Below are 19,535 nucleotides of genomic sequence, written 5' to 3' on the forward strand. Positions count from 1 at the left end.
TTTCATGTATATAAATAATACCAACTTCAAAGAGTTGTAAAGATTAAATAAAATGATGTCTATAAAGCTTTAAAAAGAAAAAAAATGTCTGGCATAAAATAAATTCATAGTAAATGTTTATTATGGTGTCATAGGAAGTCACTGGACACTGGTGCTTGGGTCTGAAGAGATTATAGGTTTTGGGGGCAAATTTCTTCTGTGTTATTTTTCCTTCCTTTCCCAGTCATCTCACTCAGACACTTGGGATCCAGAAGCATTTTGTTTCCTGCCTTCTTAACCCTCGTGTGATTGGTTTCCACAGTGGAGGTAGATGGAGGGCTCATGTATCTGAGCATACTGTGGTTTGGGGAACTAGAGAATAAAGATAAAACAGTAATTCTGAAAAATAATTGTAACCCACATCACTCAGCATTTCATATGTGTTGGGTATTGTCTTAGTCTGTTTTATATTTCTCTAAAGGAATACTTGAGGCTGGACAATTTATAAAGGAGAGAGGTTTATTTGGCTCATGGTTACGCAGACTGTACAAGAAGCATGGTACCGGCATCTGCTTCCGGTGAGGGCTTCACGCTGCTTCCACTCATGGTGGAAGGGGAAGGGGAACAGCCATGTCACATGGTGAGGGAGGGAGCAGGAGAGAGAGAGGGAGGTGTCACACTCTTTTTAACAATCAGATCTCATGAGAACTAATAGAGTGTGAACTTACTCATTGCTGTGGGGAGAGCACCAAGCCATTCATGAGGGATCGGCCCTCATGACCCAAACACCTCCCATTAGGCCCTACCTCCCACACTGGGGATCAAATTTCAACATGAAGCCAGGCATGGTGGCTCATGCCTGTAATCCTAGCAGTTGGGGAGGCCGAGGCGGGAGGATTGCTTGAGGCCAGGGGTTTGAGACCAACTTGGGCGACATTGTAAGACTCCCTCTCTATAAAAATATTAAAATATTTAGCCAGGCTTGGTGGCTCATGCATGTAGTCCAAGCTAATCAGGACACTAAAGCTGGAGGATTGCTTGAGGCCAGGAGTTACAGTGAGCTATGACGACACCACTGTGCTCAAGCCTGGGCAACAGAGTGAGACCCTGTCCCTAAAAAAAAAAAAGTAAAAAAAGTTTCAGCATGAGATTTGGAGGGGACAAATATCCAAACTACATTAGGTATCTTGCTGTTTTTTAAATGCATTATCTTATTTGGTCCTCACAAAAAGCATGGGATACAGGTACTGTTCTGGTTCCCATTTTACAACTGAGGAATTAAAGCTAAGAGATGGTTAAGTAACTTGCCCAAAATCATGTAGCCAGGAGTTGGTAAAGCTGGGACTTGAATTCAGGTTTTCTTATGTTAAAAATGATAATCTCTAATAACTAGAGTTGTTAGGCTGTGTAGAAATAATACCAGTTAGTCATTCATTGTCAAATATTTATTCAATATTTACTGTACACCAGGTTAAGATTTCAAACATGAAATCCAGGAGCTGCCTTCTAGGAGTTCACAGGGTAATGCGGGAGCTGATGTTTAAGCTAATAAAGTGTCTCAAGCACAATGAAACAAGTATGCACAGGGTACCAAAGGAACACAAGAAAGAGTAGCAAATTCTAAGAACTGGAGGAGGGGTGTCATATAAATATTTACATATTTATATGAACTGTTTTCCATTTGTGAAATAACAAAAATAATGATTTTACTAATCAACAAGTATCATATATATTAACTTTATTACAGCTTTTATTTAATCACAACAAGAAATTCTCTATGTGTATTGTTCAGTAGTCACAGATTGTTCGTCTTCTAGAATGGTTATTCATAGTTTTAAAAGAATAGAGAGGACATTGATAGTGAATATACCATTGAATTTGACCTGTGTAGAGCCCAGCACATTTTTACAGATTGTTTTGGAAAGATGTATTCTTTAACTTGGTTTCTAGGTTTGTGTCTTCCTGCGTTCTCAAGATTTAGGACTCCAGATGATCATGCGATTTCAGACCTGTCCATGTACAACTACATAGAGGTGAGCGAGAAGGTTTGGCTTGATTCCATGAGATGGTTCACTGATAGTCTAACAAACATTGTTTTCTTGGTCTTTGCTCCAGCCCTCATCTCCCCTACAAAAGTAGGGACAGACAAGAGCACACACGGAGCATTGCTTAGGTGTGGGTGGATGGTGACTATGTGGCCAGGGACAATGACACACACACATCATTTCTCCCTACACTTCAGGGACATTTGGGAGGTAATAGAGATGACAAGCCCTCTGATAATTCACATGCTTAAATCTTAGACATTTAATAGAGCTAGTAATATGCTATTTTAATGAAAATATAACTTTCAGATATGTTAGCATATTGAGAAAATCTAAGAAATGTTAAATGACCTTTTCACTCTTAACATTATAACGTGCATATTTAAAGTAGCATTGAATATCCTTTGGAGACTTATCATACCAAAGAAATTCATGGTCAGAAAGATTAGTACTTTGAAGAAAAACACATTACTTCTATTTTGAGCCAGTTCTATGAAAAACTCACAGTGTTTGTGATTATAGTCTTAAAGTAATCAAATGAAAGAATTTATAAGATAAATGTAAAGAAGAGAGTACCTAGCTGTTTTCCATCTCTCCTGAAGACAGAAAGAAAGAAAGTGACTTCAACTTGAGGAGAATTGTATCATACGTGGTGAAGGAAACTCTGTAAGACCCTGGAAGGCTTTATTGATGTATCCTGCCTGAGTCTTTAAAAACAGGACAGCTGCAACACAATGTTTGTCCTGAATAAGGAGTAGGTCAAGGCAAACACAGCTTTAAACAATCTCTTGTTGCCATAAACAGTATTTCAAACTAACCAGGAAGCAACAGAAAATTAGTCAAATCTTTGAGCTCGCAAATCACCCACATATCAGGTTGAAAAAACCCTCTGCTCAAATGGAATTGTTATATTCCATTGAGGAAAATAAATTTCCCTACAGGTTTTGTGTAATTGTTGTATATTTTCAAGATAATGTCCTATATTACAGACATTTACTAAAAGAGATGAGGAATGAGTATTATAAAAATAAAAAATTTGACTACTTTATGTCTGGAATTGTGATGAGTAAGAATGATGAGTAATGGTAAGTTGTGATAAGGAAAGATCTATACTTTGTTCAAAAGTATTATTTAAGACTCTCATATGATTGCAGATGCGAGCACATGTCAACTCAAGGTGGTTCATTTTTCAAAAAAGCGTGGAGAGATTTCTTCATGCTCTGATGCCGTCTACCTTTATCCCTCTGTATACCATGGTAAGGTCTGGACTTAAGACTGTGTCTCATTATAATCCTCTGTTTAGCCATTAAAGAATACACAAAAACACATTTTAAACTTCCCTACAGGTCGTCTTTTCCAGGATAAGGTACCACGAGGCAGTGCTACACTGGCGTTGGCAAAAAAAGGTTGGAACAGATTACACTTTGTTTTAAAAAAAAATCTGGTGTGTTGAAATGTCACAGTGTTGTGTTATGGTTATGTTTATATCAGGCAAATACAGAAATGATAAGACAGACACCATGTTTCCCTTCCAGACATAAAAATGTCCTGAGACACAAAGGGCAGAGAGCTTCCTGAACAACATTACAAAGAAGAGGCAGATAGAGAGCTTTTGAAAGGAAGAAATTCGAGAAAGAAATTGATGCCAGTATTTCTCAACTTTTTACCTCACCTTAGCAATGTGACCTATTTTTGACTTTCACTTCCTGCAATAGTTTTATGGATTGAATTTGTAATATTGGAAAAAATTGAATCACATATAAAACACTAATTCCAACGTAATGCTACGATACGTTTATTTTGGGCAGTTGACCCAGGAAGACCATTAAATGGAATTCAAATTCCTGATCTCTTTGGGAATTTTACAACAAATAGTTTTTGTTTAGTGCGTAGACATTGAGTGGCGGTGGTGATGAGCAAAACACTGTCCCTATCCTTCACACAGCTCAGAGGCTAGTGGGGGAGACAGTGGAGAGGGATGACCTGCTCTGGGGAGAACGGCAGTGGACTGGACAGGGGAGGCTGGAAGAACATGAGTAACGTGCCCAAGTAGGAAAGGCCAGGACTGCAGTAGAGCTGGAAGGCAGTGCACGTGTGTAAGAATGGCCAGAGGGGAAGCTGGACCGGTAAGTAGAGCCTTAAACATCTGGAACACTATCTTGGGAGAAACGGGGAGACCAAGGAGGCTCATAGACTCAGGTCTGGATTTTAGAAAGATTACTTTGCTGTGTGAAGAATGGATTGGAAGGAATCAAGATTTATCCATGTAAAGATGGATAAAATAGCATCCCTGGAGCTAAAAGGAGCTAAAAGTCTAAAAGGGTCAAAGAGACAGGCAGTTAGAATGCAGGACAGCAAGTATGGTGAGGATGACCAGGAGTGCACATGACCAGGATTAGAATGAGCCTCGGGCTGTCATTTTACTGCTGGTGGCAAAGGCGTGTTGTTCGAAAGTCTTTGGGGGAGTTTGTCTTCTCAGTCACAAGAGCCACCAGGCTCACCACTCTTCTTGGAGACTTTGTCTGAGAAGTGACTGAATTGTTTGTGTCCTCAGCTCGCTGCTCTGCTAAGACAGAGTTCACAGCTCTTTTTCTAAACTGTGGGGGGCGGGGGCGGTGAGCGTGGGGTTATGGCTGCACAAAGGTTGACTGCTAAGAATTCCTCATACAGAACACCTGGAATCATGAGTTTCCTGGGAGAAAGGGAGGAGGGAAGCTTGCAATTCTTGACTTTACCTTGACCATATCAATTCTTTGTCTGGTGGTCATGCAATTAGATTGCTGTTTCCATGTTAAAGAACAAAAAGGAAATTGTATACTCTTTTGTCCTTTAAGATGAAGTCTAGCTGGGCACGGTGGCTCCCACCTGTAATCCTAGCACTCTGGGAGGCCAAGGCAGGTGGATTGCTCAAGGTCAGGGGCTCGAGACCAGTCTGAGCGAGAGCAAGACCCCGTCTCTACTAAAAATAGAAAGAAATTATCTGGACAACTAAAAATACATATATAGAGAAAAAATTAGCCAGGCATGGTGGCATATGCCTGTAGTCCCAGCTACTTAGGAGGCTGAGGCAGGAGGATCGCTTGAACTCAGGAGTTTAAGGTTGCTGTGAGGTAGGCTGATGCCATGGCGCTCTAGCCGGGGCAACAGAGCCAGGCTCTGTCTCAAAAAAAAAAAAAAAAAGATGAAGTCTATTTCAAGATTTTATCTCTGGACAAATGAAATGAGAGTTCTTGCTGTCTTTACAGGTGATAAAGAAAGGACTCTTTCTCTTTGGATCACTAATAGTCATGGGTACTACCTACCTACTTAGGCACTACATGTCACCAAGACTTCTGGACTACTTGAGAAGGCCATGGAACTGGATCACTTACTTCCAAAATACAGGACATTGAAAGGTGGCCTTGTTAATAAACTAACAGAAAAAGGGAAGAGAACGATTGCTGTCCTGTGTTTGATTAACAACAGGAACCTTAACTCGCTGTCTTTAAAATTAACCACATGGGTCTCAGCTCACTGTCTTTAAGATTAACCACCTGCGGAGACTGTTCTTCCAGCATTTGGAAAGAGCTGAGCCTGTGAGGTTCCCTGGACTCTGACTCTGGACTCTGAAAAGAGGTGAACAGACAGAAAAGGAATGTAAATCCTCGCCAGACCAGACTGGCCAGACCACATTCCAGAGGAGACTGATAAGACAGCTTCAAGGAGGAAAAAAAAAAAGGAAAAAAAAAACGAACACCCTAACATCTCACAGCTGTCTCCTGCCAATCAGTCTACAGCAATAAACTTCTTTTCCCCATAAAACTCCCCGAGCCCCTTAACCTCGGGGCCAGCATTTCTTTCTTTCTCTTCTGCTGTTCCCTTCCCACCTTTCGGAAGTAAAATAAACTTTCTTTCTTTAAAACTATTTTAATGTTTGTGCCTAGAATTCTTTCTCAGCCCGAGCTGTGAGCTCCCACCCTAACACACGTTTCCCTGCAAACTCCATGGAGGTACTAAAATAAATTCCCAGTCTCATGAGCAGGTGATATAATGGTTCTGAGATAGCAAATGCCTGATTTCTCTGTGGCCAAAATTAAGGATCAAAAACATGTTTCCATCACCATGTTTAATTAAGGAAGATTGTTGTCAGCTTATAATTAAATTCAGTGTAAAATCTGTGTGTTTGTTAGATATTTAGGATCTCTGGCTCTTCTCGGGACAAGGGTTCCCTGTTTTGGTGCTGTTTCAAGCAATTGCTCCTTCTGGGAAGAAGGATAAGAGTGGGCACTCCATTTTGGTGCTGCTCCACCCTTAATTCTATCTCAAGCAACTGCTACCCCATGGGGAAGGAAGGAATGCTTTATCAGTCTGGGACTTCCCCAGCCCATGCATGACAGGATTTAGAAAGTGACCTAGAGTAACCTAAGGGTAATTAATATACCATTAGCTTGAATCTGCCCTGCGTTTCACTGCCCCAACTAGGCTTTCTTAGAGGGAGCTTGTATGCGCAGATGGAATTTTGAGGACACTTGTTGATCATGTGATAATATCCTACACTTTCCAAGAGCCCTCCCCTAGACTGGGATAATAAAAGGAAACAATCCAAGAAGTGAGGAAGTGAGTGGACAGTGACTGAGTGAGTTGGTCTGTCTCTCTCCACCAGTGGAGACAGACCTGTTTTACTCTACAGTAAAGAGCTGCTCTTGTGAAACTGTTCTCTGCCTGAGTTTACTCTGTTGTATTGGACTTGGTGGTGATTTTCCAAGAAAGGAGTCAGAGGACCGAGATAATAGTCTGGACTTGACACTTTGCCATGTCTGGTCATTCTTCGGCCAAAAGCACAACAACAACCAAGGGCAGACTCCCACCCTGGCATCTTTGGTGCCAAAACCTGGGATTCTGACAAGTTCATTGCAATTATTGGGGAAAAACACCACTTTCTTAAAGTTGCAACACGCAGCTTCCCCACCACGTTATGCACGCTCAGGGTAGGTCATTCTAGTTGTAAAAGGGCAGTGACTAAGATCTCTTTCACTCCTCAAAAAGGCCCCAGAGGCCCCAGTGAAGGTACAAATCATGTTTTTTTTCTTTAGAAGACATAATAGGATTGTCTTAACACCTGGGACTAAAAATCACAACTTGTTTAACACATTAACTGCACTTTTCATTACCTGAATCGAACTTGTGGTTAGCCACAGGGCTTAGATTCAATACTTGGTAAAACCAGAAGTGTAAATGAATAATTCAGGGGAGTTTCCGAGAGTTACGAAATGAATCCATTTTATTTTCCAGTCTTCAAATGCCAGTATTACTTTCTAAAGATAAGAAAAATGGTGCTAATGCCATACTAAGTAAAGGATAGTAAAAGGTTTTATTTGTAAGTTAAATGTCTACGTATAAAAGAGAGTAGAAAGGAGACCACGGGAGATAACTCTTATAGAAATACAAAGCCATTATATTATTCCATTTCAGACCCTCAGAAGCAATCTAGTAACTTATTCTTCAACTACATACTGCAGCAGAACCAGCAATAAACTTGATTTTTAAAAGTACATTTAGTGAAAATGTTTTCTTTGGTTCTTCCCTCTTCAATAGGATGATGGAGTCAGAAGTCCTTCAGACATGATTATGAAGATGCAACACTAGGAGTCATCTAAGAAATAAAAATTAGGCAATAAAATAAAATGATTCTTTGTTTCTCTTCTGTATTGTCAAAAAAAAAATCCTTGAGTTCTAATAATCTATGTTTAGTTTGTAGGTGAGGAAAAAAATTTTTTTCCTTCTACCCATCTTAGGTTCATTGGCTGGGGCCCTTATAACAAAAGACAGATTAACAAGAGGAAAACAAACAGAAGTTTATTAGCATGTATATTTTATATACACATGGGAGATACCAGGGAATGAGTGAATCTCAAAGAGCTGGCTTAGAACTCCCCGGCTTATACATCTTCAACAAAGAACAGTAAAATTTTAGACAAGTGACAAGACAAAGCAAAAGAATTTGAGTCTGTAGGGGCAGTAAATTTTGGGAAGCAAATATATGGGAGTTTGTTATGTAGATTCTTCTGGTGCTGTTTTCCAGGCTGATAGTGATCTAAAGTTGTCTCTGGTGATCAGCCTTGTCCTTCCTGGTGGAGAGAGGAGGAGGATGTCTTTGTGAACTTAAGTCCTGCTTTTAGGCAAATGGGATAGGCAGAGATTTTCTTGTATCTGCTTCTTCTCAATTGTCTTCGGCTCAAAATAATTCTTATGCCAAAGAGGCATATTTTGGGGTAGCATAATCTGGTCTCTTACAAGACCAAGCAATGACCCATGGAAAAACGGCCTCTTCACTAACACTGACCATCAATTATGTAGTGGACTGACTGATGCACAAAACAGGGTAACACTTAACTTTCATCTCCCTCCAAATTTGTTTGTTATTTTACTTGGAACTCCTTTTCTAAAGCCAGAACTCTTGGCAAAATTGTGTGACATTATGAAAAGAGGAGGATAATACTGCCATGCTCATGTTTGAAACGAAATAGTTGGAGATACCATTCTGCCATCAACACCATCTTCACCATGTACATTTTCCACTGTTGTGTCATTATACACCATGATTACCTTAAAATTCATCATTCTTTTCTCTTTGCTATCACACTTCTCAGCAGTATCTTCTAGAGCTTGCTCAGGAGCACATTAACTGAAGCTCTTCTTTGTCATACGATGCATACAAGTCTTTTGTTTCTGATAAAGTTAGAGGATTGATACTCCTTTTTCATTGTAGAATTATCTCCTTGATAAATTTGAGTTGGTCAAACTAGACATATGACATGACAATGAACAGAGCACAACACAACAGAAAATTCAATATCTTCTAGTTATTTCACACATATATATGAGACAAAGTTATTTTTACAGTGAAGTATTTTTGAGAAAAATGTATTATGTGCCTTGGAAAATATAGTCATTTAAAAAATATATTTGAAATGAAAATCTCCAGCATGTTAGAAGATGATGGTGCCAGATGCCCATCTTGTGCCACAAGTGGTTTTTCATTATGTAAAGCACCCGTTGAGTTAAAATAATTTATTCTTATTCTATCGCTTCCTGAGGCCAGAGAGCATACGGGCGATTCAGATTTCTGGTTGGGCCATGAATGTTCTGTTGATATTATATAGATAGAATGGGGATTCCAGAATACTCCTTATAATAGAAGTCTACAAGTGGCATCCGATTCAAGGCCCCATCTTTCATTACCTATAAAGGACGAACTTGGATTACATCAACCTTGGACCCACTGGTTTTGTCACTGTTGTCAACTGATAGTGATTCATCACTGGTGATGATAAAAATGATGGAAGAAGAGTTGAAAGTCACTTTTTTCTTTGGCCTGTCCCCGTCTTTCTGTGACATCACAATAGGTCTGATCTGCATTTCACTCTCAGCTGCTGGTAGGTCTTTAGCAGGCTGCTGGCATCTCAGCAGTCGGAAACATAGGAGCTGCAAGAGGGATCTTCGAAACTGGGCAGAGAGAAAATAAAGTTGAATATTAAGTAAAGGTTTAGCCCTCAATCTGGATTAACATTCACGCAAATTAGTTGAGTTTAATTTGATTTGTTTTTTGTTCGTTAACTGATTTGGATGTGGGGTTATAGGGTAATGTTCAGATCTACCGTAGTCACCCCGGAGTTTTATGTCTTTTATTTATCGTGATTCTTATTAACGAGACCACATAGTACTATTTCAATACCTTATAATCTCCATAGCTTCAATTTGCATGCACTTTCTATGAGGGCAGCTAGATCTATTTCTTTAAGAGATTTTGAACATCAATTCAGTCTACAAATACTCAGTGAACACCTACTAGGTGACAGCCACACTGCTATACTCTACAGGTATTATAAGCAGCCAAAATAGACAACGCCTTTCCTGGCAGAGCTTACAGCCTGGTGTACTCACTAATGTTCCTTTAATTAAGACAAGAATTTTTTTCTTTTCTTTCAAGATTATCAGTTGGGGAAAAAAATGCCACAGCAAGGAGTACTAATGTCACCAATACCCATAATTATTCTCTGTGTCCTGGGCACAACACTGAAACCATATGTCTCAGCCCCCTTCCAGGGGCTCCTCTCTGCTCTTCCCCTTCTGCAAGAACCTTGGAGGGCAAGGTCTAAAGATAGTACCATCACAAAATGGAAGGAACCTAGATTTCTAAACGACTGCATGGAATAGATCCCACCTCCTCCACTAAACACGTTAGACCATGGACTCTGACTTCAATGAGCAATAAACTCTTTCTGTGTTAATCCATTGAAATGCTGGGATTGTCAGTTACAGTAGTCAGTCTATCGTGACCAATAAAACATATAAAGTTAATTTAATTGTTATCCCCTTTGTTTAAAGTAAAATAAATGTTTAATACATGTACTTGCCCAGATGAGGAACTATCAATACAAAATATAATAAATAGCTAGAGTGATTTCTGTCTTCTTTGATCCTTAATTATATACAAGTTATCACTTAGTTTATAATCACATTTTAAAACATTTATTTGTCTGAGTCTTTATTCATCAAACCATTGTTTGGTATAGTTAAGTGCTAAAGATATATTATTATAAGGGTTAAATAGATTATGTATGCCAAAAAGTTTTTGCTTATAAATAGTAAGTTTCTTGAGGACAAAGATCACCATCTTATTTCTTTGTTTTTCTTTGCTTATCGTATCTTTTTGACTTCCTGTTAGCCGTGCCCCGGGAACTAGAAACATCAGGACTATATGGAAGCTTGTTAGAAATGCAGAATGTTGGGCACCCAGACGTACTGAATCAGAACATGCATTTTTTATAAGATTGCCAGGGGTGGTGTATGCACATTAAAATTTTAGAAGCACTGATTATATAGCCCATTGGCTGAGACAAAGGGTGAAATGAATAATTGTTAGTGAATGTGCTGAAAATTTGCCTAATGAGATGGTCCTTAAAATATCTTATACCCCTATAGAAAATTAATTAAAATTATAATCCATATCACTAGAAAACTACACCTGTGCACATACTCAAAAAGTTTTATAAACAATTTCTAGAGTTTCACTGCCTGTCCTGAGGCCAATTGAAGGAATTCTTAGATTCTTTGGGACCAAGTTTAAAATCTCTGGGTTAAAGGAAATAGACAAACAGAAAGTAACAAGAAAGGGGGAGAAAGACCATCAGCAAAAGGAGATTAAGCCATGTGAGAATGAGCTGATGAAGAGGGTAAGGCAACAACACTCAAAGAAAAAAAGGCATATATGACAAGAGAGGGAGAATTAGCACAGAATGTAATAAAGTTATTACAAAAAAGTGCCCTCTTCTTCTTGGACATTAGACACCAGAGTAACTATTATTGCCTGTTATTAATATTTTGACTTGTTACCTTTAAAATCTCAGTGGACTAATTAACCATTATTCTTATTTTTTAAATTTTATGGATCTTTGAACTTCGAAACTTAGAGGCGGGGCTTTATATTAATCGTACTGTGGGCTCCCATGGGCAGGCCTGACCGCCATCGAGTCGAAACCGCTCTACTACAGAAATAGGTAATGAGCTTTCCAACAGACCTCAAGGAAGTTTCTTGAACCAAATTAAGTTTGTCTAATCATTGGCTATGGCATGCGAATAACAACTCAGACCGATTGCTACAAGTATCTATTACCCCAAGCAAGGAGCTAAAAGCACTGGATTTGGGGATTCAAGCAAACCAGGTTTAAACCCTGGCACCGACAATTCCCGGATCAGGCAAGTTATTTACCTTCTCTGAACTTATTCATAGTCCATAAATAAAACAAGAAATAATATTTATGGAGCTTTGTAAAGATAATGCGTGTAACCTGCATAGTACAGGAAGAATTTTAAATGTATCATTAACTTTGTAGCCATTATTATTATTACTAGGTATTAAATAATTTCTAATGAATTAAATATTTATTTTAATAGAATTTTATCTAACAAATTTGAATCTCTATAGGTAGATCTTAGAATTGGTATTATTTTCTTTGGGGATATTCTGTATTTGTTTCTTTCTGAACCCTTTACATTCCTATGAAATTCTTGATTTGGGTTTTTATCATTGAAGTTGCTCTGAATTATCTCTGTAGAAGTATTATATACTGTAGTTTCCAACCCCACCCACCCCCAGGGGAAAACAATCAGTTAATTACAAAGCTCACCTTTCTGATCATGAAGATATAAATAACTGGATTGTATACAGTGTTCGATTTAGCAAAGAGATACGATACAATAGACACTGTCGGGGTGACCAGATGTCTCTGACCGTTAACCACCAAGAAACAGATCACAATAGAAGGCATCCAGCAGACCAGGAAGGTGAATATCATTAAAAAGCACATTTTGGCCAATTTCTTTTCATATTTTAAAATCTTGATTACTTGAATTGTCTGAAGATCTTCAACACAACGAAGCTGCACAAGAGAGAAAGAAAGGAAGGGGTGTTAAAAAAATGAAAGAATCATTTTCTTTTGTCGTTTTGACAACAGATATTCACACACCATCTTGGCCCCACCTTAAGGGAAAGAAAACTGAATAGGACCTTGAGATCCTTCTGATCCCAGACCTGCAGCTGGGCCCAGCCTTAATCTCACTGGGCCACAGTCCCCACACCTGCAACATGTTACGGTTGAACTATACAGACTCTTAGATCCTCCAGTGGATTTTAATGCTTTCCTAATTTACTTAATAAGAATAAAATAAATTTTTTTGCCTAGATCTTCAAGCTGCTCAAGCCTGAGGCATGATAAAGTGAAGACAATTTCCCCATGATCCTGGAAACTCTTTTATCCGGGGCATTAATTCTCAAGTTCTCAAAACAGGCAGCAAAGCCATTCATGTCAGGAGTTCTGGGTGATTAAGCCTGTAGCTGATCCAGATGAGAACTTAATTCCCAAGTGAATTCTTGCTTGAAACCACTGTGTGTTTCAATTCACTGCTAATGACTATAAAGTAGAATTTGCTGGGGAATTTGTAATTGGTTTCATCAGGGGCTCATTTGCCAAGGAAAGCACTTGGTAAAACTCAGGGAGCCCCACTCCTCCAAAATCTGCATATCTCCTCCCACTTTGTCCCATTAAAGTTATCGAGGAGTAATGACGAACAGTCTGGAGGTTCTTTGAGTTTCCTGGATATAAGTTTCTTTTAGCTGTTTCTCTTATTATAAATGCATTATTAAGGTGAGAGAAAGAATATTCCAGCACACCAAAAATATGTTCATAAATAAAAATAGTTATTTCTGAACATTGTAAGAAATAATACTAATTTTGCTACAAAAATACAAATGCTTTATACATTGATTTTAAAAAAGGTACCAGGCATGCTGTTGACACTTAGTATTTATATTTTAAGCTTGGAAATTTGCTGCATTTCAATGAACTCTAAGTGTACCTTTTAGTTCTAGCATTATCATATAAATTAAGGGAAAATTTTCCAAAAGAAAATCATTTAAAACATGTGCTTATAGTATTTAAAATATATTTGAATTGAAATTCCTAAATTATTTATATCATCTAAAATTATATTTAAGAAGCTATGTTCTAATCAAAATCATGTATTCAGGTTGACAAAGAATAAAGGGAAACATAAAAAAAATGGTCGATTTTTTATTAGAGTAGAGAGAATGTGGATTGGGGGCATTGAATCTTAAATTTCTGGTACTGTTATGTGTGTGCAATTCTATTTTAATAGAAACTATTTTACTTAATGTGATAGAATATTATCCTATTTTCAGAACACCATTTTGGGGGTGGGGTTCTCCTTAGACTTTATAGGTAGGTCATGGGGTTCTGGTTAAAGCTCCACATTTGGAATTTAAAGATCTGGGTTCATATTCTAGATTCACCACTTTTGCTCCCAGTATGATATTGAGCAAGTCAATTACCTTCCCTAAGAGTAACCATGAAAGGAGGTTGAAACAAACAACCTATTAGAAGTAACAGGACCTGGATTCCAGTTCCACACACATGTGACTTTGGCGGGTATTTTCAAGAGTAAATATTTATTTATATTTGAAACTAACACACTTATATGTATATGTACTTTTTTGTGATACTACAGAATATTTGGAATCATTATTTTTGACTCTTCATCGTTTCAATTAACTAGTAACATAACCACATCTCAATTATCTGTCTCCCAACTCGCTGCTATCTAGGTCCCAACAGTTGTATCTGTACCATTTTTGGGGTAAGCCAGGCTTTTTCCTCTCTCACCATGTATCACAGTGGAACACTCATTTGTCACCTCGGAATTACATGCATGCTGGAGAAGTTAATCTAAACAAATGTTCGTCTATACTTCCCCAGTTCCTCTTTGTTATAAGAAGATCCCGACTAATGTTTCAGACTGTTTGAGTTTGCGTATGTGAAGTTTTCATCATTATTTTTTATTTATCTCTTTTGGGCCTATTTGTTTCATCACTCTCTAGTCTTTCAGTTCTGCTCATTGAACGTTTTCCAAATAAAGAGGTCTACTTGATGTCTCACTCCATTTATCCAATCATTTGAGGATATTTTTCAAAATTGCTATGGATGAAGCAGAGCACATGAACAAATTTGTCCTAAAGAATAAACTACTTCAGACAAACTCTCCATGATTCTCTCTGAAAGTGTTCTCTGACTATACAGATGACTAATACCTAGTTCTTATTGATCCGGACACCTGTAGCTTCTCAAAGATTTCCCTCTGAACCCTTGTTCTCAAATGAGCAGCTATGTCTCCACTGCTTCTATGAGTCTCCCCTTTCTAAGTAAGGAAATAGAGACAAAGTACTTGCACAGAGTTCTGTTAAAGTAATAGCACAGCTTGAAGTTAAACCTCCTCGCATTTTCACCCCGTCCCTCCCTTCCCCTCTCTGTGCCCTCTGCTTATAACTCGTTCCAAAATTAGGCCCCGGTCACCTATTACATGCAGATACCGTCCCAGCTATAGGTGAAAAAATAAGATTCAGTTTCTGTTCTTGAGGAATTCACTACTCGGTAAGGGTGACAGGTACACAAATGGACTACTTCAATAGGTGCTACACGCCGTCAGGGAGGTGACCAGGAGGTGACCAGGGAGACTATGGGCGTATGTAGGGTGGGTAACCAGTTCTGAAGGTGGGTTAGGGCAGGAAAATCCTACTGTCAGCTCTCAAGAGTTATCCAAATAAGGAGGATAGACAGAATGTTCCAGAGAAAGGAGTATGCTAAGACAAAGAGACAAAAGAACACGTATCAGGTTCTGGAAACAAGAAATACTGCAGTTGTCTGGAGTCTGAGGTGGCAAGAGGAGGGGAGTCTTAAGAAATGAGCCTGGACAGGTAGACCGGAGATGCCACACAGAACCCGCTAGCCATACTCAGGGGCTTTGTTTTTATTCACAAAGACTATGGAGCCTCTGAAGTTAATACTTGAGAACAATTACTCCGGTGGCAGTGTGCACAGAATGGATTAGAGCAAATGATGGATTAGAGGAAAGCAAGAATAAAGGAAGGAGAACTAAGACCCTTTTGAACTGAGTCTGTGACAGTGGGAGAGGGAAATAAATAGATCTATTGAAAAATATTTAAGTGAAATAGATAGGAATTGATCATTTGTTGGTTGTTGGGGGGAGACATGAATAAAGAGTATTCAAAAAGATTACTCCCTAATTTCTGGTTTATGTACAGAGCTAGGAATGATGAACATTCAATGAGAAAGGGAATGGAGGAGTGGAGGATTTGGGGCAAAAGATTTGGGGCAAAAGATTAATTTGCTAATTAATCTTCACATATGTTGAATTTGAGTCTGTGGGCCATCCAAGTGTAGGTGTTCAATAGGCAATTGACTATGAGGCTCTGACAGAGGTCAAAAGACCTGGATTGGAAACAAGGATTTCAAAGCCATCAAGCTTGTGTTGGAAGGAGAAATCCTGGCAGAATACAAGATCACCCAAGGCCAGCATGAAATGAGACCTAAACATAGGATGCTGGGGAGGCCCGAGGAGGAAAAGCACTTGGAGGAGAAAAGATGGGACCAGAGGGTCAGCGATAAAGACAGCAGAGGTCCTAGAATTGATGGGAGGGGAATGTCACAAGAAAGTGGAAATTGTCAACAGTCTTAAATGCCACAGATGCCAGAAAGGAATAGAAATATGTCCATTGGGTCTAACATTTGGGAACTGATCAATGACCTTAAAGAGAGGGCTTTTTCAGTGAGAATACAGTAGAGGAAGGAGGCGCCAGTTTGCATTGGGTTGAGGAATAAATGCTAGATGAATTCACTAAACTACAAACTCCTTGAACTACAACAGAAATTTATTTCTCACAGTTCTGGAGGCTGGGAAGTCCACGATCAAGTTGCCAGCAAGGTAGATTTTATTCTAAGGGCTCTTTTTCTTGGATACTATCTTGCTGTGTGCTCCCACGACCTCTTCTTTATACACATGTGGGAAGAGAGAGCAAGCGATCTCTGATGTGTCTTTTTGTTAGGACACTAATAGCATCAGACCAGAGACCCACCCTCATGACCTCGTCTAACCCTAATTACCTCCCAAAGGCCCCATCTCCCAGTACTGTCACATGGATGATTAGGTCTCCCACATATGAATTTGGGAGGGACACAAACATTCAGTCTATAACAGTAAGAAACTGGTACATTTTTGATGCTCAATAAATATTGGTTAAGTGATTGCTTATTGAGTGATGATGTGGCACCAAAAGCCACCAATGGTTCTTTGAGTTAGCAGGGATGAGGAGGAGAGAAATAAAGTGACAGTTGAGGGAGCTGAGAGTAGATTTTCTTAGAAGAAAAAAATATCATGGTAACATGCTAAAGGGAGAGATGGAAGATACAAATGAAAGACAAAATAAACTTGAGAGAGGTCCCTGGGGCAGAGAAGGGGTTGGGGGACAGGGGTACAAGTGGAATACAGAATCAGTGTGGTCCCGGGAGACTCTCCTGTCACACCCTGAAACTGAAGAGAGAGGTCTAAGAATCAGTGGGCTGTGGCAGAGGCGGTGAGTTGAGGAAGTCCTTGATAATGGCTTTATTTTGCCCAATAAATAAGAAGCATGGTTATTTGATATGAATGAGAGAGGATAGCAGAGCAAGAGATTAAAGTGGAAAATGAGGATTTGTATTATAATAGCCTGGATGTGGAGGGCCTGGACTATGTAAGGATACAAAGATTGCTAGACAGGGCTGAGAGGACGTCTGAGAATGGACACGTGTGGTTTTTCTTCCATTTCCTCTTTGTAGTTTGACTGCGGACATGGAGGAAACAAGATAATTAGATTGATCCAGGGATTTTTTCTTCTAACAAAATGAGTGTGTGTAAAGAAAATAGGAACGTAGAAGTTGAGGGCAATGAATCATGATTTAAAGCGATGCACGTGGCTAAATTGGACAATTTAGAACAACAGGTGAAAGTTAGAAAGGTCTGCCAGGGTGCCCTAGAGACCGGAGAGTGTTGACTGAAGCAGAGAACAGATAGAGCGGGAAGAAGCGGTGAGCGAGGAAGACATCTGTGGCTGAAGTGGGAGACTGGGATGTGGAGGGTGCCTCGCACTTGGTTGGTTGGTTCAAACGTCCCTCTTGCCAGCACCAAATGTGACACCTGTTTGTGGTCAGTTCTCGTCCTTTATGACGCTGGTGTTATTTCCAGACAAAACATCTGCGCCGTTCCCTAGTAGTGGGTTCATGTGACTGAATAAAATTATAGGAAGTGTGCAATTCCTTTTTTTAGAGTTCTTAAATTTTAAGAGTGCTCAATAATGTAGGGGTTTTTTGTTGTTGATTTTGTCTGTCCAGAAACCTTTTCTTTCCTTCCCTTGATTTGGAGAGTGACGTGGGGAGAGTAAATGCCATTCCTCATTGGTCATTTCGGAGAGTGACTCATAGTGCAAAACTCAACCCACTGGGAAGTCCCCTGGTGTGGCCCAGTTCAGTAACTACTGACCATGTGGGAGGAGTTTGATTCTTCTCCACACAAAATTTTCCACCCTGGATGTGGTTTGGGGGAAGGGCATTTGTAGTCTTCCACTCACCATTCGAACGGAATACAGAATATGGCCATAGCAATGGGCTACCACGCCCACAGGCACCACCAGGCAGCCAAGAAATAAGAAAAGCACAAAGGAGGAATCGTTGGCATCCTTGGATTTCCAGTCCACGGTGCAGCCTAGTCCGTGTACGTCCAGGATGTACCTGTTCCAGCCCAGGAGAGGTGCTCCTGCCCACGCCAGTGAGTAGAGCCAGATGTAGGTAATGGCCCTCCAGGCCCAGGAGAAATTGATCACTCTGGCGTGGACCACACGAATGTAACGTTCGTAGGCCAGCACAGTTAGGGTGGCAATGGAAACAATCCCTGCAAGAAGAGAAAGTGGAAAAGTATAGCACGGTGCAGGGGAGAATCAGACACGAGAGAGGTGATACATTCTCCACTGGAAATACGCAGCGGTCCCCAGCCTTTTGGGCACCAGGGACTGGTTTAATGGAAGACAATTTTTACATGGACGGGAGTGGGGGGGAGGGGAGGCAGGGCTTATGCTGTGGTGTGAGCTGCGAGGGATGGGAGCAGCTGTAAATACAGATGAAGCCTTGCTTCGCTGGCTGGCCTGCCACTCACACCCTGCTGTGCGGCCTGGTTCCTAAGTTTCACGGAAGACAATTTTTCCATGGGGCTGTGTGTGGTGGTGGTGGGGTGTTAGGCAGTGATGTGTGGCCCAGTTCCTAACAAGCCATGGACCTGTACCCCGCTGTGGCCTGGGGATTGGGGATCACAGCCAGAGTATCTGAGGCAGCGAGAGTGCTCTAAAAGCTAAAAGATCTAAGAGCAATAATGCCCCATAGTCCCCAGGAAATTTGATTGATTGAAAACATTTATCCATAAAAGAAAGCATAGAAAATGGCATGCAGATTGAGGAAAGACAAGAATAAAAACCCTCAAATTAGCCCCACCCCAATGATACAACTATTGTATTCAATTTTCTCCTAAAGAGGAACTCTGGAGTGAGTCAGGGAGAGTTACTAGAGCAAGTGTCTCTCAGTTTTGTCCTCGCTCGGCTGTATCTGGTTTGGCTTAATAGCCAGACATAAAGTCAAAGAGGGTTCCAAAAGCTCAGCCCGAGCAAAGTCATGGTAAAATGATGTAGAGGGCTGCCGTAACCTGCCTGCTAGCAGATGTCAGCATAGGAACTGTTCACATGCAAGAATGGCTGAGAAGAGTGGGGTCATTGTCTGTTTCTATGGTCTTCATTTATGCCTATATTTTGCAACAAATCCACACAAAATAAAATTAACAATATTATTCATGTATTCCTCTGTAGCTCCCCAGAGAGTGATTTATTCACTCAGCAAGCACCTACTGAGCACCTACTATGCGTCAGGCACTGTGCCGACACTGAACATCCAATGCTAAGAGGAAGAACTCCAGATGTTTGAAGGGACCTTGGACGTGTTAAACAAACGACACAACGTATTGGAGCCACAGAAAAGGAAGCCTTTGTGCATAAGGCAGGAGAAGCACATTCCAGAAGAACAA

General features: G+C 40.0%; 2 protein-coding genes across 2 annotated transcripts in view; one reads left to right on the forward strand and one right to left on the reverse strand.

The window, feature by feature from the left end:
* Positions 1 to 5,912, forward strand: part of KMO (kynurenine 3-monooxygenase (kynurenine 3-hydroxylase)) — a 54,415-nt gene extending 48,503 nt beyond the window's left edge. The window contains exons 12-15 of the mRNA XM_012644389.1: positions 1,930 to 2,012; positions 3,179 to 3,280; positions 3,371 to 3,430; positions 5,270 to 5,912. Coding sequence (XP_012499843.1) covers positions 1,930 to 2,012; positions 3,179 to 3,280; positions 3,371 to 3,430; positions 5,270 to 5,416 — 392 coding nt within the window. The 3' untranslated portion in view covers positions 5,417 to 5,912. The remainder of the gene's footprint in view (positions 1 to 1,929; positions 2,013 to 3,178; positions 3,281 to 3,370; positions 3,431 to 5,269) is intronic.
* Positions 5,913 to 8,880: 2,968 nt separating this feature from the next.
* The window catches only part of OPN3 (opsin 3), a 34,931-nt gene continuing 24,276 nt past the window's right edge, over positions 8,881 to 19,535 (reverse strand). Inside the window, exons 2-4 of the mRNA XM_012644391.1 lie at positions 18,040 to 18,359; positions 12,194 to 12,445; positions 8,881 to 9,509 (exon numbers count right to left, since the gene is read on the reverse strand). Of these exons, the coding sequence (XP_012499845.1) occupies positions 9,246 to 9,509; positions 12,194 to 12,445; positions 18,040 to 18,359 (836 nt within the window). The 3' untranslated portion in view covers positions 8,881 to 9,245. The remainder of the gene's footprint in view (positions 9,510 to 12,193; positions 12,446 to 18,039; positions 18,360 to 19,535) is intronic.

The sequence above is a fragment of the Propithecus coquereli genome, unplaced genomic scaffold, assembly GCF_000956105.1.
Source record: "Propithecus coquereli isolate 6110/MARCELLA unplaced genomic scaffold, Pcoq_1.0 Scaffold210, whole genome shotgun sequence".
In the NCBI taxonomy this organism is placed as follows: domain Eukaryota; kingdom Metazoa; phylum Chordata; class Mammalia; order Primates; family Indriidae; genus Propithecus; species Propithecus coquereli.